General features: G+C 37.6%; 1 protein-coding gene across 1 annotated transcript in view; it reads left to right on the forward strand.

The window, feature by feature from the left end:
• Positions 1-26,065, forward strand: part of LOC123528452 (TPR and ankyrin repeat-containing protein 1-like) — a 153,863-nt gene that overhangs the window by 82,452 nt on the left and 45,346 nt on the right. The window contains exons 26-41 of the mRNA XM_045308172.2: positions 248-452; positions 1,407-1,581; positions 3,558-3,732; positions 4,448-4,658; positions 6,594-6,740; positions 7,452-7,843; positions 8,392-8,553; positions 12,233-12,358; positions 13,679-14,003; positions 14,467-14,594; positions 15,127-15,373; positions 16,489-16,616; positions 18,386-18,491; positions 19,083-19,304; positions 20,291-20,457; positions 22,316-22,474. Coding sequence (XP_045164107.2) covers positions 248-452; positions 1,407-1,581; positions 3,558-3,732; positions 4,448-4,658; positions 6,594-6,740; positions 7,452-7,843; positions 8,392-8,553; positions 12,233-12,358; positions 13,679-14,003; positions 14,467-14,594; positions 15,127-15,373; positions 16,489-16,616; positions 18,386-18,491; positions 19,083-19,304; positions 20,291-20,457; positions 22,316-22,474 — 3,075 coding nt within the window. The remainder of the gene's footprint in view (positions 1-247; positions 453-1,406; positions 1,582-3,557; positions 3,733-4,447; positions 4,659-6,593; positions 6,741-7,451; positions 7,844-8,391; positions 8,554-12,232; positions 12,359-13,678; positions 14,004-14,466; positions 14,595-15,126; positions 15,374-16,488; positions 16,617-18,385; positions 18,492-19,082; positions 19,305-20,290; positions 20,458-22,315; positions 22,475-26,065) is intronic.

Consider the following 26,065-nt stretch of genomic DNA (forward strand, 5'->3'; position numbering starts at 1 on the left):
ACTACGTAGGACTCCAAGAAAATTTAAGAGGGACTCCAAAATCTGATTGTTAGGTAGTCCAGACTCCATGAAGTTGAATCCTAATGGAAGCCCTGGATATCTTATAAAATACATTCAAATAGGACTATTGCCCAGGAAAAGACTACTTGCTTCTTTCCAGAATGACCCTTCTAAAATGGTCCAACTCCTCTGTATTGTTTTAGTTTGAATGATGACATACAGCAAGTTACACATTATATGTTTAAAGGTGTTTGATAATCTGGAGTGGGAAGTGGAGTGTACAGCAGAGGTATGGAAGACGTTGCGGGACAAACATGTTATACCCGAGCTCAAACGCCGAATTGTGAGGAAAATACAGCTCTTGGCAAGTGGAGACTGGCAACCTCACCTCTGCAAGAAACTGAAAAATGTTCCTCAAGCTCTGAATTTGTTTGAAGCAAAATTCACAAAGGGTAAGCTGCCATAGTGCAATTTCAAGTTTCCTGCTTACTCATTTGAGCCGCACCATGAGAAAACCAACATAGTGCATTTGCGACCAGCATGGATCTAGACCAGCCTGCGCTAACAGTTTCTCTGATTGCAGTAGGCTTTGAAAGCGAACAGCATGGATCCTGACCAGACTGCGCAAATGCGCAGGCTGGTCTGGATCCATGCTGGTTGCAAATACACTATGTTGATTTTCTCGTGGCGCAGCTCATTTTATTAGCAGTGGTTGCATAAGTGAGAAAGATTTTCCACCAACTGCGCAACTGACTTGGTAACTTCTATCCAAAATTACTTTACTTCCACCAGTCATGTTTGATTAACTTATTCAAATAATTTTGGTTAGACTCAAAAAGCATGGTCACACAGACTTGTTATGTGTGACCATATAGAACAGACTGGAATATATTAGGGGTAGTGGATGTTTATGTAAAGCATTTACAGCTGGAATATTAAAGAAAATGGTGGCTAGGTTAACATAGGCTATTTTACACCAACAAGAATTGTTCAGGTCAATTTTGATTGTCAGAAAACGTAGCCAGAAGAGGGCGTGGCCTAGCTGGTATGAAAAACTAATGATCTCCACACTGTCAATGTTTTCAGTTGTTAGTAGAATTATTTCTTGAACAACCCTGTATTGATTTGATAAAAGTAGCAGAGTTGGGTAGCAGTAGATATATCTGAACTGTGCAACTCCATTGAGAATCAGACCCTCTTGTCACAGTTTTATGTCTGATAATTACATCACAGAATCTTACAGGGGTCACAATGGCAACATTCATATCACACAACAACTGTTGTTGTTTCTTCCAGGAAACAAACTTGTGAGGAATTGAGCTTAAATCTGTAGAAATCTTGTTTTTGTAGTATTGCAACAATTTAGTTATATATCAATTATTGAATATGGGTTGGTTCTATTCTAGGCAGCAGAATCATATGGGAGTTGGCTGTAGCATTTTCTCCCAGGTGTAGTGAGACTGCAGAGCGCCGCCTACAGGCAACTTCAGGAGAGATCACGCAAGCTGTTAGAGGTGGAAGAATCTATTCTGAGATCATCAGAGTCTGGGAAATAGTGCTGGACCATGATAAAATACACAGGTCAAATAGCTTTTTGTTTAAGTAGTAATAGTTGGTGTACAAACCATTCTTTCTCAGTTTTGTTTTTATGCCCCCGAAGGGAGGCATACAGTTTTTGAACCGTCTGTCGGTCTGTCAGTCTGTCCGCAATTTTCGTGTCCGGTCCATATCTTTGTCATCGATGGATGGATTTTCAAATAACTTGGCATGAATGTGTACCACAGTAAGACGATGTGTCGCGTGCAAGACCCAGGTCCGTAGCTCAAAGGTCAAGGTCACACTGAGACATTAAAGGACAGTGCATTGATGGGCATGTCCGGTCCATATCTTTGTCATCGATGGATGGATTTTCAAATAACTTGGCATGAATGTGTACCACAGTAAGACGACATGTCGCGCGCAAGACCCAGGTCCGTAGCTCAGAGGTCAAGGTCACACTTAGACATTAAAGGATAGTGCATTGATGGGCGTGTCCGGTCCATATCTTTGTCATCGATGGATGGATTTTCAAATAACTTGGCATGAATGTGTACCACAGTAAGACGACGTGTCACGCGCAAGACCCAGGTCTGTAGCTCAAAGGTCAAGGTCACACTTAGACTTTAAAGGATAGTGCATTGATGGTCGTGTCCGGTCCATATCTTTGTCCTCCATGGATTTTCAGATAACTTGGCATGAATGTGTACCACAGTAAGACGACGTGTCACGTGGAAGACCCAGGTCTGTAGCTCAAAGGTCAAGGTCACACTTAGACGTTAAAGGTCATTTTTCATGATAGTGCATTGATGGGCGTGTCCGGTCCATATCTTTGTCATTCATGCATGGATTTTAAAATAACTACGCATGAATGTGTGGCACAGTAAGACGACGTGTCGTGTGCAAGACCCAGCTCCGTAGGTCAAAGGTCCTAAACTCTAACATCGGCCATAACTATTCATTCAAAGTGCCATCGGGGGCATGTGTCATCCTATGGAGACAGCTCTTGTTTAATACTTCAACAAAGATGGAGGAATATTCAGAATAGTAGATATTTATTTTGTTGATCTGGCCTAAGGCTGCCAACTGTTTACTGACATTGCTTTTCAATGATGAATTTTGGTCAAACTTAGATGTATTAATATATACAGTAGACATTGTATGAAATGACCTCCCTTGTTACTACAAAAATGTGCCATTATGTAGTCACTTAAAAGAATGATCTCTCAATACAATTTACTAAAATACCAGGTCAAGAGCCAAGTTGCAAAAAAAAATAATTTAAAAACCATTTATGAAGTTATCCAAGCAAACAAATACTATTTACATCCAATTCATTTTAAAAAATTGAAGTTTACAAATTTATATCCAGGTGAAGTAGTTATTTTGGCAGAAACCATAGTAAACAATTGATGATAATACAAGGATGGTTTCATCTGAGAAGTGTGCCTTAATTTGAATATGGTATCAGATTACATGAGGTCTTGTTGGAGTAATTCCTTCTTTTCAAAATGTTCTTTCTTAGCGTAACAAATGATCAACCTTGAAGTGAAGAGAAAAATATTTCCGATGCCTCCCTTTTTAGCAGAATCATGGCTTTCTGGCTATTAAGCTCAGCTGAGCAAGGTTCAGCATGTGAAATTCAGAACTTTTTATTATCTGACCACCCATTTGAATATGTTCTCTTAAACTGCTTGGTAGATTTTCATCAAATTTATCAAAGATTGGTGTCTGTCTAAACATTATATTCCTTTTGGTGAAATGTTGTGCCTTCTGTCCATCTCAAGTTTGTCCATGGAATATTCTCTTAAAATGATATTTTCTCAGAAACTATTTGTTGGAAGTAGATGAAACATGGAAAGGATGTTCCCTAGATGGTACTTTTATAGGCAGTATCTTGTTGATTAAGTTCTAAGTCGAGGTAACTTGGAAAGTGTCTTTGGACATGCAATATTATTATACTGTTGTTTAAATATTTCTTCTAACCATATGACTCATGGAGATTCATTTCTGTTGCACAGAAGTGTTCAGAGGATCAAAAAGTCTCATCAGAGAGGAGAGACATGCATCATACAGAAGAAGTTACGTGGTATGAAGGGAGACAATCCCCAGCTAGCACAGGGGATGGGGAAGAGGTACCCGATGTTGTACGCAGAGGAGGACATTCCAGATGAAGAGCTTGAACAGCATCACCAGGTATAACTAGTTTCAGTGTTTGTTGGTGACTTGGCAGCGGATATACACTGTCAAACAAGCTCTAGTCAGATACTGGTTTCTGAGAGTATATCCTGTATCCAGTTACCGATTAACCATGCATATGTATTTTCTTGCCTACCACAACTTACTTTGGTTTTAACAATTTTTACTTGCCTACTACAACTAACTTTAATTTTTGAGCAATAATCCAACTTTTATCTAAAAATGAATAAACAGAAGTGGCAGCCATTTGTTAAAATCAAGAGTCCATATTGGACATTTATTTACTGGATATGAAATATATCACGCTAACACGTGGCATCTTTTGACCTGCGACATGAAGAAAGCGGGATGAACACTTTTGAATTAAATCATTTCTGATGAAAACTGCTTGCTGTTATCTGTAAAGAGTATGATGGTTTGGAGTTAATTTTTGGACCTAGCAACATGGTTTGAACCACATTGTTACCAGGGTTGCTCCTCTGCAAGACTTCATTAATGTCCCATGAAAACAAGTTTATGTTGATTCAGAAAAGTTTTCAAGATTGTATGAAAATTAGGATAAGATAACTACAAGCTACTTATAACTGTTGTTCAGTATTATTTATTATGTGGCTGAATGTTGTTCTTCCACAGTATAGGTAGAAATGCATTGTATAAGCTTAGCTGTTTGTGCAGTTAAACCAAAGACTGACCGTCTGTAATAATTACACAGGAGATGCAGCGATTTTTCCCACCAGCCAGTTCAAATGACACTGAATACCATATCCTGAAGTTTTACTCATTCTCATCCACACTCGTGAGCCATGTACTGCAGAACATCGAGACTAAAGTCGACTTCCCGTTCCGAGTGACAGATCTAGAACATGCCATCATCAACCTGAGGTCAAAGGCACCAATACTTCTACTGGGCCGTAGTGGAACTGGTATGAGTTTACTAAATGATTTGTGAACATTCTGAGTTTGTTTATACTGTAAAACATGTTATTTTGTGTGTAGTTTATTTTGCAAGTTTGCTTGAGTTATCCAATTTATTACTAAAATGTAGAATTCAGAATGTTTTAAAAAGTGAAACTTCTCAATATGCCATACATGTTCTGATGCAAACTTGTCAAATGTTTTGCGAAAATCTTTGAATATTAAAGGGATGAAACTCTCTAAATCTTAGTGAAAATATTGTTCTTGTGGAGTTGAATGTGTTATACAGTATACAGGAATTTGAGATTTGAAAACTGAACTTTGTTCATTTTATTATACGCCCGTCTTGAGCGGGGCATATTATGTGAACACCCGTGGCGGGCGGCATCCAAAAGTATGTCCACTCTCTAAGTCGAACAGTTTTCATCCAATCTTCACCAAACTTGCTGACAATGTTTGTGGGCATAATATCTCGGCCAAGTTCGATAACCACCCAAATTGCCCCAGGCACTCTTGGATAACAGCCCTTGAATTACTCGAAAAACTGCAAATTTAGCCTTGTCCGCTCTGTAAGTCAAACCGTTTTCATCTGATCTTCATCAAACTTGCTGACAATGTTTGTGGGCACTTTATCTCAGCCAGGTTTGATAGCCACCCAAATTGCCCCAGGCACTCTTTGATTATGGCCCTTGAATTACTTGAAAACTGCGAATTAAGCCTTGTCCATCCTCAAAGTCGAACAGTTTTCATGCGATCTGCACCAAACTTGGTGACAATGTTTTTGGGCATAATATATCGACTAAGTTAGATAACAACCCAAATCGCCCCAGGCACTCTTGGATTATGGCCCTTGAATTACTCGAAATCTGCAAAATTAACCCTGTCCATTCAAACAGTTTTGATCCGATTGTCAATTTCATCCCACATGGAACCTCACAAATACTTTGATTCCTTCTTGCTCTTTTTTCGGGTTAGTTAGGCATACAACATCAACATTATTACCTTTATGATACGTAACTGAATATTAAGACGGGCGTATTTTGTGACAGTCTGGCACTCTTGTTACATGTAATGTGCCATAATATGCAAAATTAGCAAAATGTGAAACTTGAGGGGGGAAAAATCACTGATTTTTATTAGTCTTTGATAGTTCTCTCTTTACATTGGTCTATGTTGATAAAAAAGCTTGAATAAAAGTCAGTTCACTTCTTTTATGTCTGCATATTTGTGTTTATGCTGTATGCAGCCACTTGACAGTAATATTTACAGGTAATGTAATGTGAATAAATATGTGATACAGATCTTCAGCCATGGAATGATACCACAGATTAATGATATATTACATAGCCATTTTGAAAACACATGTTCATTGACAGTTTTATTACACTACCACTTTGAAATGTTTTAGAATAAATGTCAATAGAATAATGTCTCTTGCCTGGAAAAAGTCCTTAGTTGTAGTTCTTATCAACATTTGTTGAAGCCTTTTAGAATGTAAGCATGAAAAATAAAAGGCTGTATCAGACATGGCAATACAAGTTAAATCCAGGTGATTTTGTAATGCCTGGTAACTACAGACCTGTCAAATAATGTTAATGGGCCTCTGTGACAGAATGGTCAAGGTTGCCAACGTTGACTCACTTGCCTCGTGCTCTCACTGATGTAGGTTCAAAACTTCACTTGGGGCATAGACTTTTTCCTGATAGAAAGCCATCTAACTGGCTTATAGAATATATGTGGTTCATCCCAGCCCTAAAAACAATTCCCAAACGGACATCTAGAGTCTATCTCTACCATCAAAAGCTGGAAAAGTTGCAATATGACCAAAATTTCTATATTTAACTAGAAAAATAATGTTCATGCTGACAGTGCATGAGTTTGAACAGCTTTTTGAGTGCTTATATGTATTGTAATCATGTGATAAATTACTTTGTTATGCACAGGCAAGACAACATGTTGTCTGTATCGTCTATGGAGCCAATTCCATTCCTACTGGAACAAGGCAAAAGCTGCGGATGCTCCTCTGTTACCCCGATGTATAGAATTTATCCATGAAGAAGCAGAGGAGACGAGTACTGATGAGGAGTCAGGTATAGTAGCCAGTTGTTAGAATAACTTGTCAGCTCTATGTAAAGACTACTGATATGAGCCACACAATGAGAAAACAAACATACTGCGTTTGTTGCCAGCCTGGATCCAGACCAGCCTGCGGATCTACGCAGTCTGGTCAGGATCCATGCTGTTCGCCAATGGTTTCTCTACATGCAGTAGGCTTTGAAAGCAAACAGTATGGATCCTGACCTGACTGCGCGGATCCATGCTGGTCACAAACGCACTGTGTTGGTTTTCTCATGGTGCGGCTCAATTATCAATGTTTATTACACGCCTGCAAATTTTCTGTCTGAAATACAGCTTGTATTTCCCTAATGAATACAAAACTCAACTCCCATATGATACAGAAAAATATTCAGTGGTTGCTTTAGTTATGACATGAAAAATGACCTGGCGTCCCATCTTTTCATGCACCAAAAAAGTTCCCCATTTCAAACAAGTTTTCAGCCTTATTTTTCTAAAATTATAGTCGGTTGTGGCTGATATAGCTCTAGAAATATGTAAATGTAGATAATAAAAGAGTCATTAAAGCATTTCCTCAATCTGCAATGATGCATTCTGCACATGTTGATTTAGCCAGACTGGATACAGGCCTTGTAAAATCTGCTGAAACCAAATACAATGTTACATGATGATAATTATCATGATCTATAGATAATTCTGATGATGATAATTATTATGATCTATAGATAATTCTGATGATGAGGCTAGTGATGACAACAGTGCTGATGAAGCTAATGCTGCAGCTGCTGAAGGAGCCTCAGGATGTTGTTGTTCAGGTCAGGAACCAGCAGAAGAAAATATGATTGGGGAGCAGTATGATCATATACATCAACTCTTCATCACCAAAAATGCCGTCCTCTCCAGTGAAGTACAGAAGAACTTCAGAGAGTTAAGTCACGCTGATGAATTGATGAGAGAGCATGTTCAGCACGAGGAAGAAGTGTTGCCATGCCGGCTGCAGGATGTACAAGACTATTCTTTTCCATTGTTTCTAACCTCTAGACAGTTGTTGCTTATGCTAGATGCATCCATTGGACCACCATACTTTTTTGAAAGGAAAGAGGATTGGTCCTTGAAGGTAGGTATTCTCTGTATGGAGTAATTGATGTTTTTAAAATGATATTTAAATTTTTGTTGAGATATTCTTCATGGTTTAAGACTTTAACAATTGATGAATTTTATTAAAATTGCCTATCCTTTATCTCTTTAAGGGTGATCTATGTTTACTTTAGTTTATTAATGAACAATGGTTTATGCAAAAATTCTGAATGTTTTTCTATTGTAAGCGTTGATGACTCTTCACAAGGGCTGATTAATAGGCATTTATCAGACTTTGTAATATATCTCTTATATATTGTTCTAACATTTACGATAGCACTGACAGGAGCAGGATTACATTGTAATAATAGAAAAAACAAAATCTTATCTCTGTATTGTCATTTCATTGACCGCTCTTGAATACTTTGAAATTTTGGTCGTATCTGCGATTTATTTCCAGATGAATGTTTTCATGCCAACAACAATTGTTACTTTTCATAAGACAGTTTGTCTTGACATATTATATTCCAGTTGAGCAACTAAGTACAATTGTGACCCATTTGTAACTGTTATTTCTGCATTATCTAGGTTGATATAGCAGGATGGACTGACCTGGATGGACCCCTAAGTTTTCTCCCTTTACTAGATGAAGATTCAGATGCAGAGGAAGAAATAGAACAGTATGAGGAAGATGATGATGACGATGGTGCTGGGGATGCTGGAATTAACACTGGTGGCAAAAAACTTAAGGTACATATTATTATAATAGGCCCCTTAATAAAGAAAGAAGGGATATATTTCTTGCGTGTGTGGGTTGGTCTTCCTGTCAGTGGTGCAATATGTTTCCAATCAATAACTGGAGATCACATTGATCTAAAACTTTATAGGATGATTGTAGTGGTCTGTAGATGATTTCTTTTGCTTTTTGGGTGGAGCCACTTGCTTAGTTTTGTATGAAGAGTGCAGATCTATGGATTGGTCTGAGTGAGGCAAATTTCTGTGAGATGATTTGATAAAAAGCATGTTTGAAATCATTTGTCCCCTACCTTTGATTCATGTGAAGAAGCTGGCAGTCATTTGCAGAGAACAGGTTAGTACTGGTACAAAATATAGGAACATTGATGATGTTAACTACCAGCTGTTACATAACTGAAATACTGTTGAAAAACAGCGCTAAACCCAAAACAAACAAATCAGCAGGTGAAGGTCACAGTAACTCTTAGACTGCAAATAACTGTTTTGTATATGTTTGTCAGACGATAGATTGGTCAGTCTTGTTGGTTTGTAGACCCTTTGGTTTTACTAGATATTGCCTGTGGTTAATATATTACTGTTATTGTTTTGTGAGTCTGTAGGTCAAAAGTGAAGGTCATTGTAAATGGTTTACAGTCAACTGGAGAAAGCTAACTTATAGGACTGTCATTCCTATAGGTTGATTGACTGTGGTGATCAGATGAACTGTATTGTTTGTTTGTGGTCAGTAGACCATACTTCAAGGCCACATAGGTCAAGTTAAGTAGAGAATGCTTGAACCTGCATGTGTTAAACTTGGTAAGATGATTGCATGTGGTCAGCAGTTGATGCCTATTGTTTTGGGGATTAAGTTATTCTGTTGTCAGTATAAGACTTCTTCTGTTTTAGCTCACACGAAGTGCTTAAGTGATCTGTTGTGATTACACTGAGTATGCTGTCAATCTTCGACTTCGTTAATTTTACTGTTAGCATACTACATGTCATAATTTTGGTCCAGTCTTAATGAAACAAAATGTTACCATTTTTGAAATCTTGGATGAAAATGAAACTAGGTCTAGGGTCAAAAGCTATGTTGCTAGGTCAGTTAACAGGGAAACACTGTTTCTAGAGGTAATATTTTCTGCCTAATCTTCATAAAAGTTTATCAGAATATTTGTCAGTATGAAATCTAGGTTAACTTTGAAACATGTTTAACTGTAGTAAAACACTAAGTCACTAAGTCAGATGACCTGTTCTTGCATACCAGACGGGGATTTCCGGTATTTTTACCGGTGCTGGAAAAATACATCTTACACCCCAGGGTGTAAGATGACTCTCGTGCTTTAAATGACGTATTACGAACTACATATATATAGAAGATTTATGTAGTTATTTATATTTTATTTCGAAAAACGGAATAAAAATCCAGTACCTTGACAGTTCCTCTTTATTCCTGATAGTATATTTCTCGATTCAAAACACGTTATTTTATCAAAAATCATAACGTTACTCTGCAACTGATCAAACAAAACCAGAACTAAACATTGTTATTTGTCTTTGAAACGTCATGACGTATTTCCTGTTTACGGACGTTGCTTTCCCGCGCTTTGTTTAAATACGCTGCTATAAGAAATAGTTCTAAAAAGAAAGCCATTCGACTGATTTTATTTTTATTATTATATCTTGATATCGGTATGCAAGAAAAAGATTCTGTCACTTGTTATAGGTGCAGATGGGAATATCTGGTTCTCGGGTAACTGTTTAGGCGGTAACTCGGTAGGAACCTCGTTACCGCCTAAACAGTTACCCTCGAGGCCGGAAATTCCCATCTGCACCTACAACCAGTGAAAGAATCTTATAATCTTAATAAAACTTTGTAGGAATGTTTATGAAGTCTAGGTTAAGTTTGGATTTGGGTTATCTAAGGTCAGAAACTTGTTCACTAGGTCAGATAATAGAAAAACCTTGCAGACATTTGAGACCACATTTTCTTCCTGATCTTCATAAAAGTTTTTCAGAATGTTAAACTATAAAATCTAGGTCACTGGCATAAAGTATAGAAGATATATAGAATATATTGTTAGGACTCAAGAGACTACATTTTCTACCTAAACGTTCTACCTGATTTAAGTAAACAATGGTCAGAATGTTTGTTTTAAAACTAGGAAGAAAACATATTAGTTACTAGGTCATCTGGGGTGAGAGCTAGATCAGGTGAGCTATACAGAGCTTTCTTGACCATCTTGTTTTGGTGTCACTATGAAAGGGTTACTGCATACTTAAGACTTTCAATTTCTTACCTTGTTATTTGTACGTACATCTGAGATTCTCATTGCATGAAGGGGAAATATATTGTGACAATATGGCATTCTTGTTTGTCAAATCATGTGTGAGGATTCATAAACTTTACTATGATAATAGACATACATGTGATACGTCCCGGATTGTCCCGGAAATTACATACTCGTCCCGGTGTCCCGGACAGTCTTAAAATGTCCCGGAAAAATAAAAATACAGGAACAAATGAAAACAATCCCCCAAAAAACTTGTTTTTGTCTATAATTTGTTAAATTTTACACAATAAACAGTCCCCGTTGTCACATTGTTTATTCCTAATCACTTTATGCCCTCGAGCGGGCGAGCGGGACACGTGTTGATTAAGCCTGCTTTGATCACGCGACGATCTTTTGATGACACTGATTAAGTTACAGTCAGTTATTATGATGACCCTGATTAAGAACTGACAGGATTATGCAATCAATAACTGTTTTATGATAGTTAAATTAGTCGTAAATCACTTTGTTTTTAGCACGGCGGTAAAGCTACATGTAGCCTTTATGGAAGAGATTATTGAAAACGGTCATTTAAACGATAATTATTTTAAAAGGTTGTAATTATTTAAGATCTAGATCGATTGTCACACATATTTTAAATTAAAATGCTGAATGCCTTTGCCGACCGACCCATGAAAATTGACCAGACTCCAAATATTTTATATTGTCGATTTTATCTACAAGATTTATTTTATTCCTTTAAGGATTCATTTAATTATTAGATAAATGTTTAAGCTTTAGAATGATACCAAATTAGCAAGAATCTAAATCACGATGACCAGGTTGATTCTTCGTATATAGTAAGTCTCCTAATTCTGTTCACCTCGGGAACGCAATAAATTCACGTGCCGAACTATAGATGTATTACCCGTATACATGTATTTACCTCCCTTAGAAAGCTAGACGACATTTGCCGCAAATTAATACAAGCGAGTGAACAATGTTTAGTCTCGGGGAAACTACATGTATATTATGATATTTTTGCATGAAACAGATGAATACCAATGTCACGGTGTATGTCCCGGACAAAAGGTAAAAATCCCGGAAATTTTAACTCAGAATCCCGGAAACGTTCTGAAAAATTATGGCATGTATGTAATAGACTTTTCTAACGTAAACGTAATTACGAAACGGAATACTGAATCCGTAAAATTTTAGGCTAATTTGTGGTCTAGGGGAGACAGTTTCATCCAATAGTAATGCAAAAGTATCTCCCTTAGACCATTATTTGCAAATAACATTAATTTTATGGATTCAGTAATCCCTTTCCGATTTACGTTTACGTTAGAAAGGTCTATCATAAACCTTACTGAAAAAATTAGGTCTTGAAAGTTTATCATGTAAAAATTGTATTGGTCTTGTAGCTTGATCCAAGAAGGGAGATAACTTACAGTGTATTTGTGGAGGAGATCTGGCCACGGATCAGGAAGAAGTTGGGCAGTAATTACCACCCCTCACTCATGTGGATGGAGATAATGTCATTCATAAAGGCAAGTAGCAAAAATGTCTGATGTTCTCCTGGAACAATGGGGTGGATGCAAATAAGATATAACTATGTACATAGACATCTTGTATTCTTCCTTGTCTACTGTCTTTTTTTGTGCAGAATTATTTTTGAAAAACTTACTTTACAAAATGCAGAATCTGTGTTACAAAATGAGTTGCTAAAGAAGTAGTAAAGATGAGCTGTAGAGGATGCCTTTGTCCATATGGACTTCCATTTTGTACCCACTTCATAAAGAACTCTACTGAAACAGCTTGGTGAATTTGGATGTAACTGAATAGAAGTCAGTCCGAGGGATAAATCTTTTCAGTCTGTTTGCAGTATCCAAACAATCTTGGTAACCATGGAAGTGTGTTATTCATCAAACAAAACTCAATGGTATATTAATTGATGGGAAATTTTTTAACTGCATTTCTTAGATTTGATTATTTATCCCCCGCCACAAGTGGTGGGGGGTTATAGGAATGGTCTCCCATCTGTCCGTAACACATTCGTGTCCGCGCCATATCTCCTACACTCCTTGAAGGATTTTCATGAAACTTTGGTCAAATGATCACATCAAGGCGATGTGCAGAACTATGAGTCAGCCATGTCGGCTCAAGGTCAAAGGTTTTAGCCTTCCATTTTGTGTCCGCTCTGTATCTTCTAAATCCCTTGAAGGAATTTTATTAAACTTGGGTCAAATTATCTCCTCATCAAGAAGTCAAGATTCAGCTTTGTAAACTCGAGGTCAAGGTCACAACTCAAGGTCAAAGGTTTGAGCTCTGTATCTCCTAAACCCCTTGAAGGATTTTCATGAAACTTTGGTCAAATGATCACCTCATCAAGATGATGTGCAGAATTCATGAGTAACAGTGGCGGGGGATTTAGCTGTCTTTCAGACTGCCTTGTTTATAATGTTGCAGTAATCTTAGAGGAGAACTGAATGTAAAATATATTAAAAAAAAGAAAAGTTAGTTCATGCAGTAATGATAATTATGAGCACTGTCGTATTTCTTAAACAAATGCATGGAGAGACCCTACATGTGATTCCAGTAACAGTATTCATACTCGTTTTTAATTGTGCCTGTTAAAGTTCTCATTTTAATGATACATGTATATTTAACCTTTACCATGCTGAATTTCTAAAATGGACTGTTCCATCATTCCATTTGGGCAGTACCATTTATTATTTGAAGTGATTTTCAATGAAAATTTACTGGCTGAATAACAAACAGTGCAGACCTTGATCTTGGTCTGCACTGGTTGCAAAGGCAGATGCACTTGCCGCTAGCAGGCTTAAGGTTAATAGACCTTGCAATTTCAGGGATCATATGAAGCGCTGTCTAAACCCTGCGGCTACCTGAAAAAAGAGGAGTACATTAAACTTGGTAGGAAGCGTGCCCCAAATTTCTCAGGAGAGAGAGACTCCGTATACTCGTTCTTTGTGAGATATGAGCACTTTAAGAAACAGAATTCCCTGTTTGATGAAACTGACTTGGTCCATGATGCTTTTCGTCGTCTGAGGCATTTAGGATCGAGGCCTTGGGCTATACACCAGATATATGTAGACGAGACGCAGGACTTCACACAAGCTGAGCTGTGCTTGCTAATACGACTTTGTCAGAATCCAAATGATATGTTCCTTACAGGTATGCGTATTTGATTGTTTTGAGAGATTAAAGTATGACCAGTGTTCCTGGATTATGTATTAGTAATGTTATGATCTCCATTACTGAAAGTCTGAGGAGGACAGACTAATTCAGACAAAATGTCTCTTGGCAGATTTCAGTTGAGAATATACACCAGGCCAGGGGATCTATCCTGCAATCTTTTGGTTCACAGTTTTGCACTCTACCTAGTAAGCCAACTGGGCTGATAGTAGGGAGAGACAACTCAGACAAGACCCCCAATCAGGAGTTCTTGATTGTGATATTAATGTTACATCTTAGTTAATTCCCTTGCAAAGACCTTAGTTATTTAACAGATAAATATTACACTTTTAAGGAGTCTATTTGTGTCATAATACATGTACGTTTTTGAGTACATATGAAATAAAAAATGGCAGATAAATGATATTTAGCATCATTTATCATGTTTTGATTTGTTTTACAGGGGACACAGCACAGAGTATAATGAGGGGTATATCATTCCGGTTCAGTGATCTCAGGTCTCTTTTCTACCATGCTAAACAATCCATGCAGGCCATGGGTAAAACTTCAGCTGTAGAAGTTCCAAAACAGGTAAAGTGTGGTTTATAAAGTATTCTAGGCTTTAAGTTTATTTTTACATTCTTTAACCTTAAATCTTAACTTTTATATCCATGAAATCTCAGTTTTTTTGCTCATCTTCTGACAAATGATTTCTCAATGGTTTGAGATGGTTCCATGTATTCCCTTCCCTCTACATGACTGAACCTCTGTGTTGCTGAAAGATGTCACTTTAGGTAATAGGCATGATTTCTTAAAAAAAAACACACACACACACACACACACACACACCAGAATCCTTGCCTGTTAATTGGTAAAACTTCCCATGTTTCACATGGTTAAAACATTAAAGGCTGTCTTTTTGAGCCATATTTGTGAAGGTGATATTGAGTGTATATTGCCGTAAGATCTAATTGGCAAAATTGCTCAAGTAACATTAAATTACTAACATAGGAATTATGGACCTTGAATTTGTTGACATTGCTTCATTTCATATTTTTAACACTTAAGTAGTCACAGTTTAATCAATACTACCACTTTAATAAATTTACTATATTTTTATCAGGTTTATCAACTCACCCACAACTACAGATCTCATGCAGGGATTCTCTCCCTTGCTACAAGTGTACTGGAACTGATGGTGGAGTTCTTCCCAGAGTCATTTGATCGTATGAATCCTGATCAGGGATTGTTTCATGGTCCGCAGCCTATCTTGCTTGAATCATGTAGTTTTGGTGATCTAGCTGTTTTATTGCGTGGAAACAGAAGGAAAACATCACACATCGAATTTGGAGCTCATCAAGCTATACTTGGTAGAACTAGTTGCTTAACTTCTGTAGAAATAATATTGAATGATTGTCTGTGGTCTGTCAAATGCCTCCTAATGTTTTTGGGATCAGCTCAAAGGTCAAGGTCAGTGTGAGCTAGAGACTGAAAAACAGTGTTTAATGTATAACTATGAAATAAATGGGCCTGCTGGCATCTAACTATATATTAAAGTGAACGCATGTGGTCAGTATGTCACCCAAGCATTTTTTGGGATGTCATGTCAATGGTTAAGGGCACTGGCCTCCAGACCGAAAACTGTTTCTGAACGCATAGGCTTATGATAGTCAAACTTCAGAGAAAGATTTACTGTTTTCAATAGTTGACAACAGTCAGTAATTGAAGTCAAGGTCACAGTTACAAGTGGCTAAGTGTTTAGGTTAACTTGCCCCTCACTGATTTGAGTTCAGAACCTCACTTGGTGTAAAGACTTTTTCGTGTGAACAGACTATCCATTTGGCTTACGTGAGGACCTAGGTTCTTCTTGGGTGCCTGCCCATACCTGAAAAATGGCCTTGGGGGGCACCTGGGATCTTCACCCTGAAAAACTGGAAAACTCGCCATATGACCCAAATTTTGTTGGTGTTACTCTAAACCCAACTAATAAATCAGTAGTTTTAGGACACTTTAGCCTATGGCTGTCCACCATTTTAGTATGCTCGGCCATGGTCAACAGATGGCTCATATTGTGTGAGAATCAGTAGCTTAAAGGTCAAGGTGACAATGACTGAAATAGAGAACTGTTCCTGATTAACAGCTAAAGCTTATGACTGTCAAAGTTAATGGGATGAATGCTTGTTGTCAGTAGATGACCCCTGTTACGTTTGGGGTGATAATTATGAAATACATTAACGAAAATTTAATAGAACCTTTTCTACCTAATATATCCATATTAATTGGTGCATTTGTTAATGCTAAACCCAACTTGCATTGTTAATGCTGTTAATTGAATTTCACTTATCTTGAATTTTAATGAATTTTGGTGAGCAGTTATAGCAAGTTTATTTTATAATGATATCACTTTAAAAAAAAATTGTAACCAGTTTCTAATTGCTGTTTGTTTGATATCAAAATTGATTGTAATATGTGTTTTTGTTTTAAGTTGTAAATGATGCAGCTAGGGACACCATACCGGAGGAATTGAGACTTGGACTTGTTCTAACTATCTATGAAGCAAAAGGTCTGGAATTTGATGATGTTCTTCTCTACAATTTCTTCAAGGACTCACAGGTAGATATTATTCAGTTTAATGTTGGAACATTGTAACATCATCACATGCACATAAGGATGGATGCAGATATTTTAGTTTTGAGGAATTGTCAAAAAGCACTGGTACACTGATGAACAATGTTTGACCATTATAGCCCTCTTGTTTAAATTTTTATAAGAAAGTGCCATTTATAGAATGCAAGACTAAGGCCCCACAAGGTCAAGGTTGCACTTAGGGGTCAGAGCTAATGTCTGAAATTGTCTGTACTGTAATTTTGACATGCACAGAATGCACTTTTTATGCCCCTTTTGAAGAAGAAGAGTGTACATTGTTTTAATCTTTGTTGGACTGTCAGTTTGATAGACCATTGTTTCTAATGATTAGCTACAGAATGCTTGGTTTAACAATGATAAAATTTCATAGCATGATTGCCTTTCTTCAGTAGATAACCATATATTATGTCAAAGGACCAGGACATTGACCATAAAACTGAAAATTATTCTGCTCAATAACTAAAGAACACTCTGGCTTAAGTTGTAAAACTTCAGAGAATGATTCATAGGATAATTGCTTGGCCAATAGATGACCTCTACTGTTATTATGCCCTATATTGTTTTGCTGATGTCGGTCAGTCGGTTCGTAGACCAATCGGTTTCTAAATGATAACTCAAGAACGCTTGGGCCTAGGATCATGAAAGTTGATAGGGAGGTTGGTCATGACCATCAGATGACCCATATTGATTTTGAGATCAGTAGGTCAAAGGTCACAGTGACCCATAACAGTAAAACGGTGTCTGGATGACAACGCTTGGGCCTAGGATCAAGAAACTTAATTGGGAGGTTGATCATGACCAGCAGAAGACCCTTACTGATTTTCAGATCTGTAGGTCAAAGGTCAAGGTCACAGTGACCCGGAACAGTTAAACTGTTTCCAGACGATAACGAGAGAAAATGCTTGGGCCTAGAATTACAAAAAATTAATAGAGAGGTTGATCATGACCAGCAGATGAGCCTTATTGATTTTCAGAGCAGTAGGTCAAAGGTCAAGATCACATTGACCCAGAACAGTAGAACTTTTTTGCCAAATAACTAGAGAATGCTTTGGTCAAAGATCACATTTGATACTAAGGTCACATATGACTGGTAAATGACCCATAATTACTGATTTGAGGTCAGTACGTGAAGTGCACAGTGACCAAATAATTTCTGTTCCTTGTGCAGTTACTGAATGCATCAGGGCTGGGGGGGGGGGGGGGGGGGGGGGTGAGCATTTCGTGTTCTACGAGCTTTTGTTTTAGGGGAGTGGGTTTGGACAGTGTATCAAAAGTTAAGGTAACATGACCTTGAGACTTAAAACAGTTTCAGCCCAATAACTTAAGAATGCTTTGGCCTACACTCGACAAACTTAATAGGATCTTTGCTTGTGGCCAGTAGATGAACCCTGATATGTTTGGGGTCAGAAGGTCTAAGGTCAAGGTCATAGTGATCTTGGCACTTAAAATGGGACAGGCATCATGGGGGGCATAAGTGATTTACAAACAGCTCTTGTTTGTTGGCAGAAATGTTTTTTCTCAGAAGGACAACTTGCGTTGTGCTAGTCCCAGGCCAGTATTTTAAAGATCAAAGTGACAGTTTAGTTCAAAATTGGGGCTAACCACAGGTGAAAGTATGATACTTGCACAAAATATGAAGTTTACTTTGAAAAGAACTTGTAGAAAAATGCTAGGCCTAAGACCTAAGATACATGTATCATTAGCCAGTGCCATAATGACCTCTTGTTTGTTATTAGGCAGGGAAGGAATGGCGAGTAGTGACAGATTTCTTGGAGCGACTGGCAGATCATCAGAAAGATGGAGGGGAGAAGCAGCATGAAAGCTTGGTGCAGATTGATCATAGTAAGTTTACTTCTTTATTTCATATTGGTTTAATGTCTGTTTTGCAACAGTATTTTAACCCTTATCTTGCTTAATTTCTATTTTAATGAACTTGCCCATATTTCAGTTTGGACAGTACCATTAACTGTTAAAAGGGGTGCTTACCAAAAAGATCTGACTGAATGGCAAACAGTGCAGATCATGATCAGACTGCATGGATATGCAGGCTGATCATGATCTGCATTGATTGCAAAGGCAGAACCAATTGTGTCCTAATGATAAGGATAAATAATAGAATTTGGTAGCCAGTAAACAGAGCCTGTATTTCTTTCTCGCGTAATACCAAAAAGTATTGATTTTTTCTCGTATATGTAAACTATCACAATAGAATGGGTTTTGCATTGTTTTATAGTGTCATACTCTTTATGTGCGTACTTATGACCTTGTAAAACTGAATGACATGAGATGTTGAACAGTGGAAAAGCAAAGCACTGTTGTCATAATCAACATTGAGGCTTGTTCCTCAATCCTGTTGTATCAAATACTTCATAAAAATTCATCCTTTAGTATCCAAAGGTACAACTTTATTAATAACTATATTCTCTGGAACAGACATCCTGGCAGCTTGCGTGCGACCAAGACCGCTCAACTTTGACCCCAACTTACACAGAGTTCTCAATTCTGAGCTAAAACACTTGTATACAGCATTGACAAGGGCTAGAGTGAATGTTTGGATCTTTGACGAGGACATGGAAAAGCGGGCTCCAATGTTCGAGTATTTTAAGGCTCGCATGTTAGTTAAGTGTATGCATGTGGAGGAGATCAATGAAACAAGTAAGTCTTTTGCCCTATTTCTGTAATATAAATTACATGGCTCTACTGTTTAGGTAGCAGACCTGTTATGACAGTTGAGAATTCCTGTATGATTACATCTGCTTGCATTTTGTCATTCTTCGACAATGTAGCTCATAGGAGGGCATAGTTTCCCTTAACAGCTGGAGAATACAGAAATTGCATACTGGTAATACATCATCACATAGCGATCGCTGATTGTTGTTACATGTCCACTACCTTAGTTTTATTCAGCAGAGGCTGTAGAACAACATTAAACTTTACCCTGCTAAATTTCTAAAATGAACTGGTTCATCATTCAGTATGGGTGGTACCATTTAATATTTAGAGGGAAAATTCACTGACTGAGTAGAGAACAGTGCAGACCAAGATCATTCTTGGTCTGCACTGGTCGCAAAGGCAGAATCACTTGCCGCCAGCAGGCTAAAGGTTAAAATTTGGCTTTTTCCCATGCTTGGAAATAAGTTTTTGCTTGCAAAAAAATAGCCTCATGCTTGAGAGTACTCCCGACTCATTGATCTTACGTTTTTGAACTTAACGTTAGTAACACTAAATGACAAATCAGTTTACATTCTGTTAGCTGTAAATATAGTAATATTAAAAGCTTAAGTGTTTTAAGAGCATTGAGGGACTAATGGAACTAAGAACAGTACAGGACTTCTTTTTTATGAACTGCTCGATAGATCATCACCAAACTTGGCCTCTTGCATCCTTAGAAGGCCCTTTGTGAAATGTTTTCAAATAATATCACTTTACTGGAGTTATGGGCAGCCAGGGCTAAAAATAGAACAGTTGTTAAAGAATATCTTTTATTAACAATTTGGTTGATGTTCACTAAACTTGGTCAGAAGCAAGGTCAAAATGTCAAGGTAAGGTGAGTAACTTGGGATTTTCATTGCTCTCTTATCAAATTTTAACAAACATTTAAGCAGGAAAATTATACTATGCTCAAAACTTCAACTTTGCAGGTCTGTCGGAGACAGTTTTTGCTGAGAAATCTAGCCAAGCTGACTGGATACGACGTGGTGATGACTTTATGAGACACTCGTTGTATGGAGTTGCAGCCAAATGTTTTGGTATGGGTGGAGATCATGAACGAGAGAAGATAGCTCTAGCACATGGACAGGCACTTACTGTAAGTAGCCTATAGGTGTAAAGATGATGGTAGGCACTATTTGTAAATAGCCTGTAGGTGTAAAGATCATAGCAGGTACTATGTGTAAAAAGCTTCTATTTACAGAGATAATGACCCTAGCACGATGTGGAAGTAGCCTATTGGTATGGAAATACTGGCTGTAACCTATAGGTATAAAGAAATGGGCAGGCTTAAAGTGCTAAAAGCCTGTATAAATAGTCTGTAGATTTAGAGAGGGGCTTCTGTTGCTTGGTGTCAAAGTCGTCAGTCCCTAAAATCAGGGTGGCCAATCTTTGGATGCCATACACATGGAGAAAATGTCCCAATTCAGGTGATATTTTGCCTGTATTTACCTATGACTTGATGGATTTTCGTAAGATAAAGAGGACATCAAGACATAAAGATCAAGGACAGCAAGATGAGTGCTGTCCACTGCACAAATGACTGCAATCAGTTCTCAGTACTTTCCCCAAACAATTCAGTCTTAAAATTGTTTATGTTATGTACACAGTTAGTCCATGAAAAGCAGATAGAGAAAAAAAGTGCTGAGAACTGGTGGCAGACACTTTGTGAGGAGGAAAGCACATCATTTTGCTGTCTTGAAGAAAATCCGTCAAGTAATATTAAAGGAAAATATATGCAAAATGTTACCTGAAGACATTTTCTCATATGTACAGTATCCAAAGTCTTGTAGGTTGACCACCCTTTATAATAATTGCTTGAGTGGAACCTTGGGGTCTTTCTCAAGCATTAAAATGTGTAAAGTTGGCATATGACTTAAATTATATCCTTACAGCTTAAAGCAGTGCAAAACAAACATTGGTACACAGATAATGACTCTAACATATTGCAAAAGATTCCATTGTGTAAAATTTGATTTTTGTATTAAATGAGATATGCAGTATATATGTGTAATCAATAAACAAGCACATGACAATGATAAAGGAAGCATTATACAATCAAAGGAGTTATTGCTGCTATTTCTCCTATTTACAGTGTATTTGCAAGCTATTTAATACACTGACAAATTAAATCATTAATTTTAGTTTCTTGGGTTCTTGCATGTCCCAAATGTATAGCATTGATAAAAAGGTTACACAGTAGAAACTTGGTATATCAAATTCCAGGGGATTGAGCATTTTACTTCGAGATAACCGTAATTTGTCTCGAAATAGTATTTTGTTCGCCTGTTTTTGGGATGGGACTTGCAAAATGTCTTCAAGATAGCCAGAACTTCATGATTCAAAGGAGGTATGGGAATAACACAGCACAGGAGTCGAGACTTTAGCTCAACATTTAGATTAGCACTTTACAATTAAGGATCATGTCATATGTAGTCCTGACTAACATTATCATATTTTACACAGCCTTTGCCTGACATTATTGCCTCAATGGGACAAGATAGTATTTGTTGAATATGTTCCTTATCAGTGTGACAACAGGTCATAAAGGACTAACATTGTTGTTAGTTATGGTTAGTTTTGATTGCTTACAATTTCTTATTAAAATTTCCCATTCTGTTTAACCCAAGATAAATTTGCACCACAGATAAGGTATCATTCAAAGGTTAAGTGTGTCCATCCCCCAGCACATCTCTTAGTTCTATGACCAGAAGTTGATATTCATTCGCCTTTCCATATAAATGGAAACATGTCCTTTTTCTAAAAACACTCTTTAGTGAAGGCACAGTGCAGCTCTATAAAGTAGTTCTGAAATAACTGCTTTATACACCATATTCATCCAATTAGGGATGTGGATCCTTTTTTTGTGGACTTAAAAACTTCTTAAACCAAAAATGAAGACTTGAAAGTTAAATTTAGCAGCAAGAAAGGAAGAAAGTGATCTTCATAAATTTCAGGCTTCACGATTAAAAGACAATCCACGTGAGATGCGGGAGGAGTTCCTGTATGCAGCAGAATTGTACATGGAGTGTGATAGACCTACTAAGGCTGCTATATGCTTGCAGAATGCCAAGGAAAGAGACCTTGCAGCAGGCTTGTTTGAGAAACTGGGACAGGTATGCTTTCACTTCAGACTGAAAAAATAAGAATGAAATGGATTGGCTGTGGAAATATATGTTTTCACACTTAGCCCTCCCTGCATACTTTTCTTTCAATGGTTAAAGTGGTACATGTGTAGCTTGCATGGAGATGCTTATGAGCTTACTAGAGTCAAGGTCACTGTTAAAATAGAAATAAAACGTTTGCTCTCAGTTGCAAGTTTGCATTGATGTATTTAAATTATACTTGACCTATAGGTAGCTTATAGAAAAACCAAGGTTAGGATTGTAAATGAGATCAGTGGGTGAAGTTCAACGTCAGCATAACGTAATTAATCTGCATAATTCCACCGTGGCGTAGTGGTCTACAGCATTGAGCTAATATACCTTTTGTAATGTGGAATGGATAGGTCATGTTTCTAATCAGTCTTGGCCTAAATCTTTTTTATCCCCCACCAAAGGTGGAGAGATATAGATTTGACATTGTCAATCCTATTGATGGATCATCATGAAATTTTGCACACATGTAGGTCACTATAGGTTGGAGGTACATGTGCAGTTTTGTCAGTATCATTTAATTAACATGAGAGTTATTGTCTTTTAGTTGTTTTATAATCCATAAATTCCCATTATAACAAAGTAATCTATTTTCGAACACCACCTTTTGCTGGAACTAATAGTCAGGTCAAGGCAAATCCTTATAAAAACGTATGTTGTTTGAAATTCTGAATCCCGGAAATAAACATGTAAACTGTGTGAGAAGCGCGCGGTCGTGAAAATTACTGCAGTACAATCACAATCACAGTTCTGCAGTACTGCTAGAACTACAGATAACTCTTAACAAATTTTGCCAGTCCCGTCGAGGTCGAGAGAACAAATTTTGACTGTATTTCTTATTGATCAGTTTCTACAGCAACCTTCATGAAATGTATATAAGCACATGATCTCTGACAATGTGTTAAAAGTTGCTTTCACTTGTTTGAGCCCTACATGTGTCAAGTGAGGAAGCTATCCAGCTGTTTTATCAAAGCTCAGTGGTTCTACGTGGTACCAAGGTATATTGAAAGCCTGAAATAATACTGGAGGAAGGCACCTTAGGTCTTCCTGTACTGGGGGCCACTGTGGTTATCATGTGGATAAGGTTGCCGACTTCAGATAACTTGTTCCTCATCAATGTGGGTTCCAAAACTTGCTTGGGGTGTCATTTCTTCAGGAGGAAGCTATCCAGCTGACTTAGGGAAGGTTAATGGTTCTACCCAGGTGCCTGTCTATGTTTACAGGAGCACCTGGGGGTCTTACTCCACCATTTCCATCAAAAGTGGAAAAGTTGCTGTATGACCTGCATTTTGTTCGGTGTAATTCTAACCCCCCTCCCCCACCCCAACCCCTGGGGGAAAAAAAATTATATTATTATATGCACTCGAAAACCTTTATAACGCTATTTGATATACCGCTGTATTCGGTATAACGCTGTATGCTCTTGGCTCCCGGAGTTACCCAAGACCAAAAACAAAAATGCGCGCTTGAGGACATAATTTATTTTGACCATAACCAGTTATAAAACTACCTGTGTATTTTAACACCTTTTCAATGACAACTGTCAAAAATCAATTGTCTGCTAGTTTACTTGTTTGCGTAACGCCTTTGTTAAACTTTGAATACATGTAGGCATGCAACAATTAGGTAATCAGGACCTTGTCAAAATTAGATTGTTTGCATAACACGTGTGTAACATTAGTCTGTCAACTATCAAACCGTTTTTGTGATTGTACTGCAGTAATTTTCACGACCGCACACTTCTCACACAGTTTACATGTTTATTTCCGGGATTCAGAATTTCAACTTTCTTTTAGAATCACAACGAAATGGGAAGCTGACACTGCATTATAATCCTTTTTAGCTCACCTGTCACAAAGTGACAAGGTGAGTTTTGTGATCGCGCAGCGTCCGTCGTCCGTCCGTGCGTAAACTTTTACTTGTGACCACTCTAGAGGTCACATTTTTCATGGGGTCTTTATGAAATTTGGTCAGAATGTTCACCTTGATGATATCTAGGTCAAGTTCGAAACTGGGTCACATGCAGTCAAAAACTAGGTCAGTAGGTCTAAAAATAGAAAAACCTTGTGACCTCTCTAGAGGCCATATTTTTTATAAGATCTTCATGAAAGTTGGTCTGAATGTTCATCTTGATGATATCTAGATCAAGTTCGAAACTGGGTCACGTACCATCAAAAACTAGGTCAGTAGGTCAAATAATAGAAAATTCTTGTGACCTCTCTGGAGGTCATATTTTTCATGGGATTTGCATGAAAATTGGTCAGAATTTTTACCTTGATGATATCTAGGTCAAGTTTGAAACTGGGTCATGTCCAGTCCAAAACTAGTTCAGTAGGTCAGATAATAGAAAAACCTTTTGACCTCTCTAGAGGCCGTATTTTTCATTGGATCTGCATGAAAATTGATCAGAATGTTCATCTTGATGATATCTAGGTCAAGTTCGAAACCAGGTCAATTGCGGTCAAAAACTAGGTCAGTAGGTCTAAAAATAGAAAATCCTTGTGACCTGTCTATAGGTCATTTTTTTCATGGGATCTTTATGAAAATTGGTCAGAATGTTCATCTTGATGATATTTAGTTCAAGTGCGAAACTGGGCCACGTCAGATCCAAAACTAGGTCAGTAGGTCAAATAATAGAAAATCCTTGTGACTGCTCTAGAGGCCATATTTTTCATGGGAACTGCATGAAAATTGGTCAGAATGTTCATCTTGATGATATCTAGGTCAGTTTCGAAATTCGGTCAACTGCAGTCTAAAACTAGGTCAGTAGGTCTAAAAATAGAAAATTCTTGTGACCTCCCTAGAGGCCATATTTTTCATGGGATCTTCATGAAAATTGGTCAGAATGTTCACCTTGATGATATCTAAGTCAAGTTTGAAACTGGGTCACGTGGGATCCAAAACTAGGTCAGTAAGTCAAATAATAGAAAAACCTTGTGACCACTCTAGAGGCCATAGTTTTCATGGGATCTGTATGAAAGTTGGTCTGAATGTTCATCTTGATGATATCTAGGTCAAGTTTGAAACCGGGTCAGCTGCGGTCAAAAACTAGGTCACTAGGTCTCAACATAGAAAAACCCTATGACCTCTCTAGAGGCCATATTTTTCAATGGATCTTCATGAAAATTGGTCAGAATTTTTATCTTGATGATATCTAGGTCAAGTTCAGAAGTAGGTCACATGAGCTCAAAAACTAGGTCACTATGTCAAATAATAGAAAAAAGACGTCATACTCAGTTCATGTGGGGGCAGGTGAGCGATTCAGGACCATCATGGTCCTCTTGTTTCATATTCTCCAGTAGCATATATGGTAAATAAATGTCCCGTTTAACATGAATCAGCGTTCAAAATACGTCTAATGCATTATGGGTGGGTGGGTAATTACATATATGGCCAACTCGCGTTATAAATTTAACCCCGCTAGATCAGTGGGTCAAACCTTGGACCCCAACAACAGCGTTATGTAAAAAAGTTCGGTTTCTAAGGAATAACAGCAGTAGACTTGAGTTTTTTCAATAATTTTAATTCTTCACTGCAAGCACTTTCAATTGT

This window comes from Mercenaria mercenaria, chromosome 13 (assembly GCF_021730395.1).
Source record: "Mercenaria mercenaria strain notata chromosome 13, MADL_Memer_1, whole genome shotgun sequence".
NCBI lineage: Eukaryota > Metazoa > Mollusca > Bivalvia > Venerida > Veneridae > Mercenaria > Mercenaria mercenaria.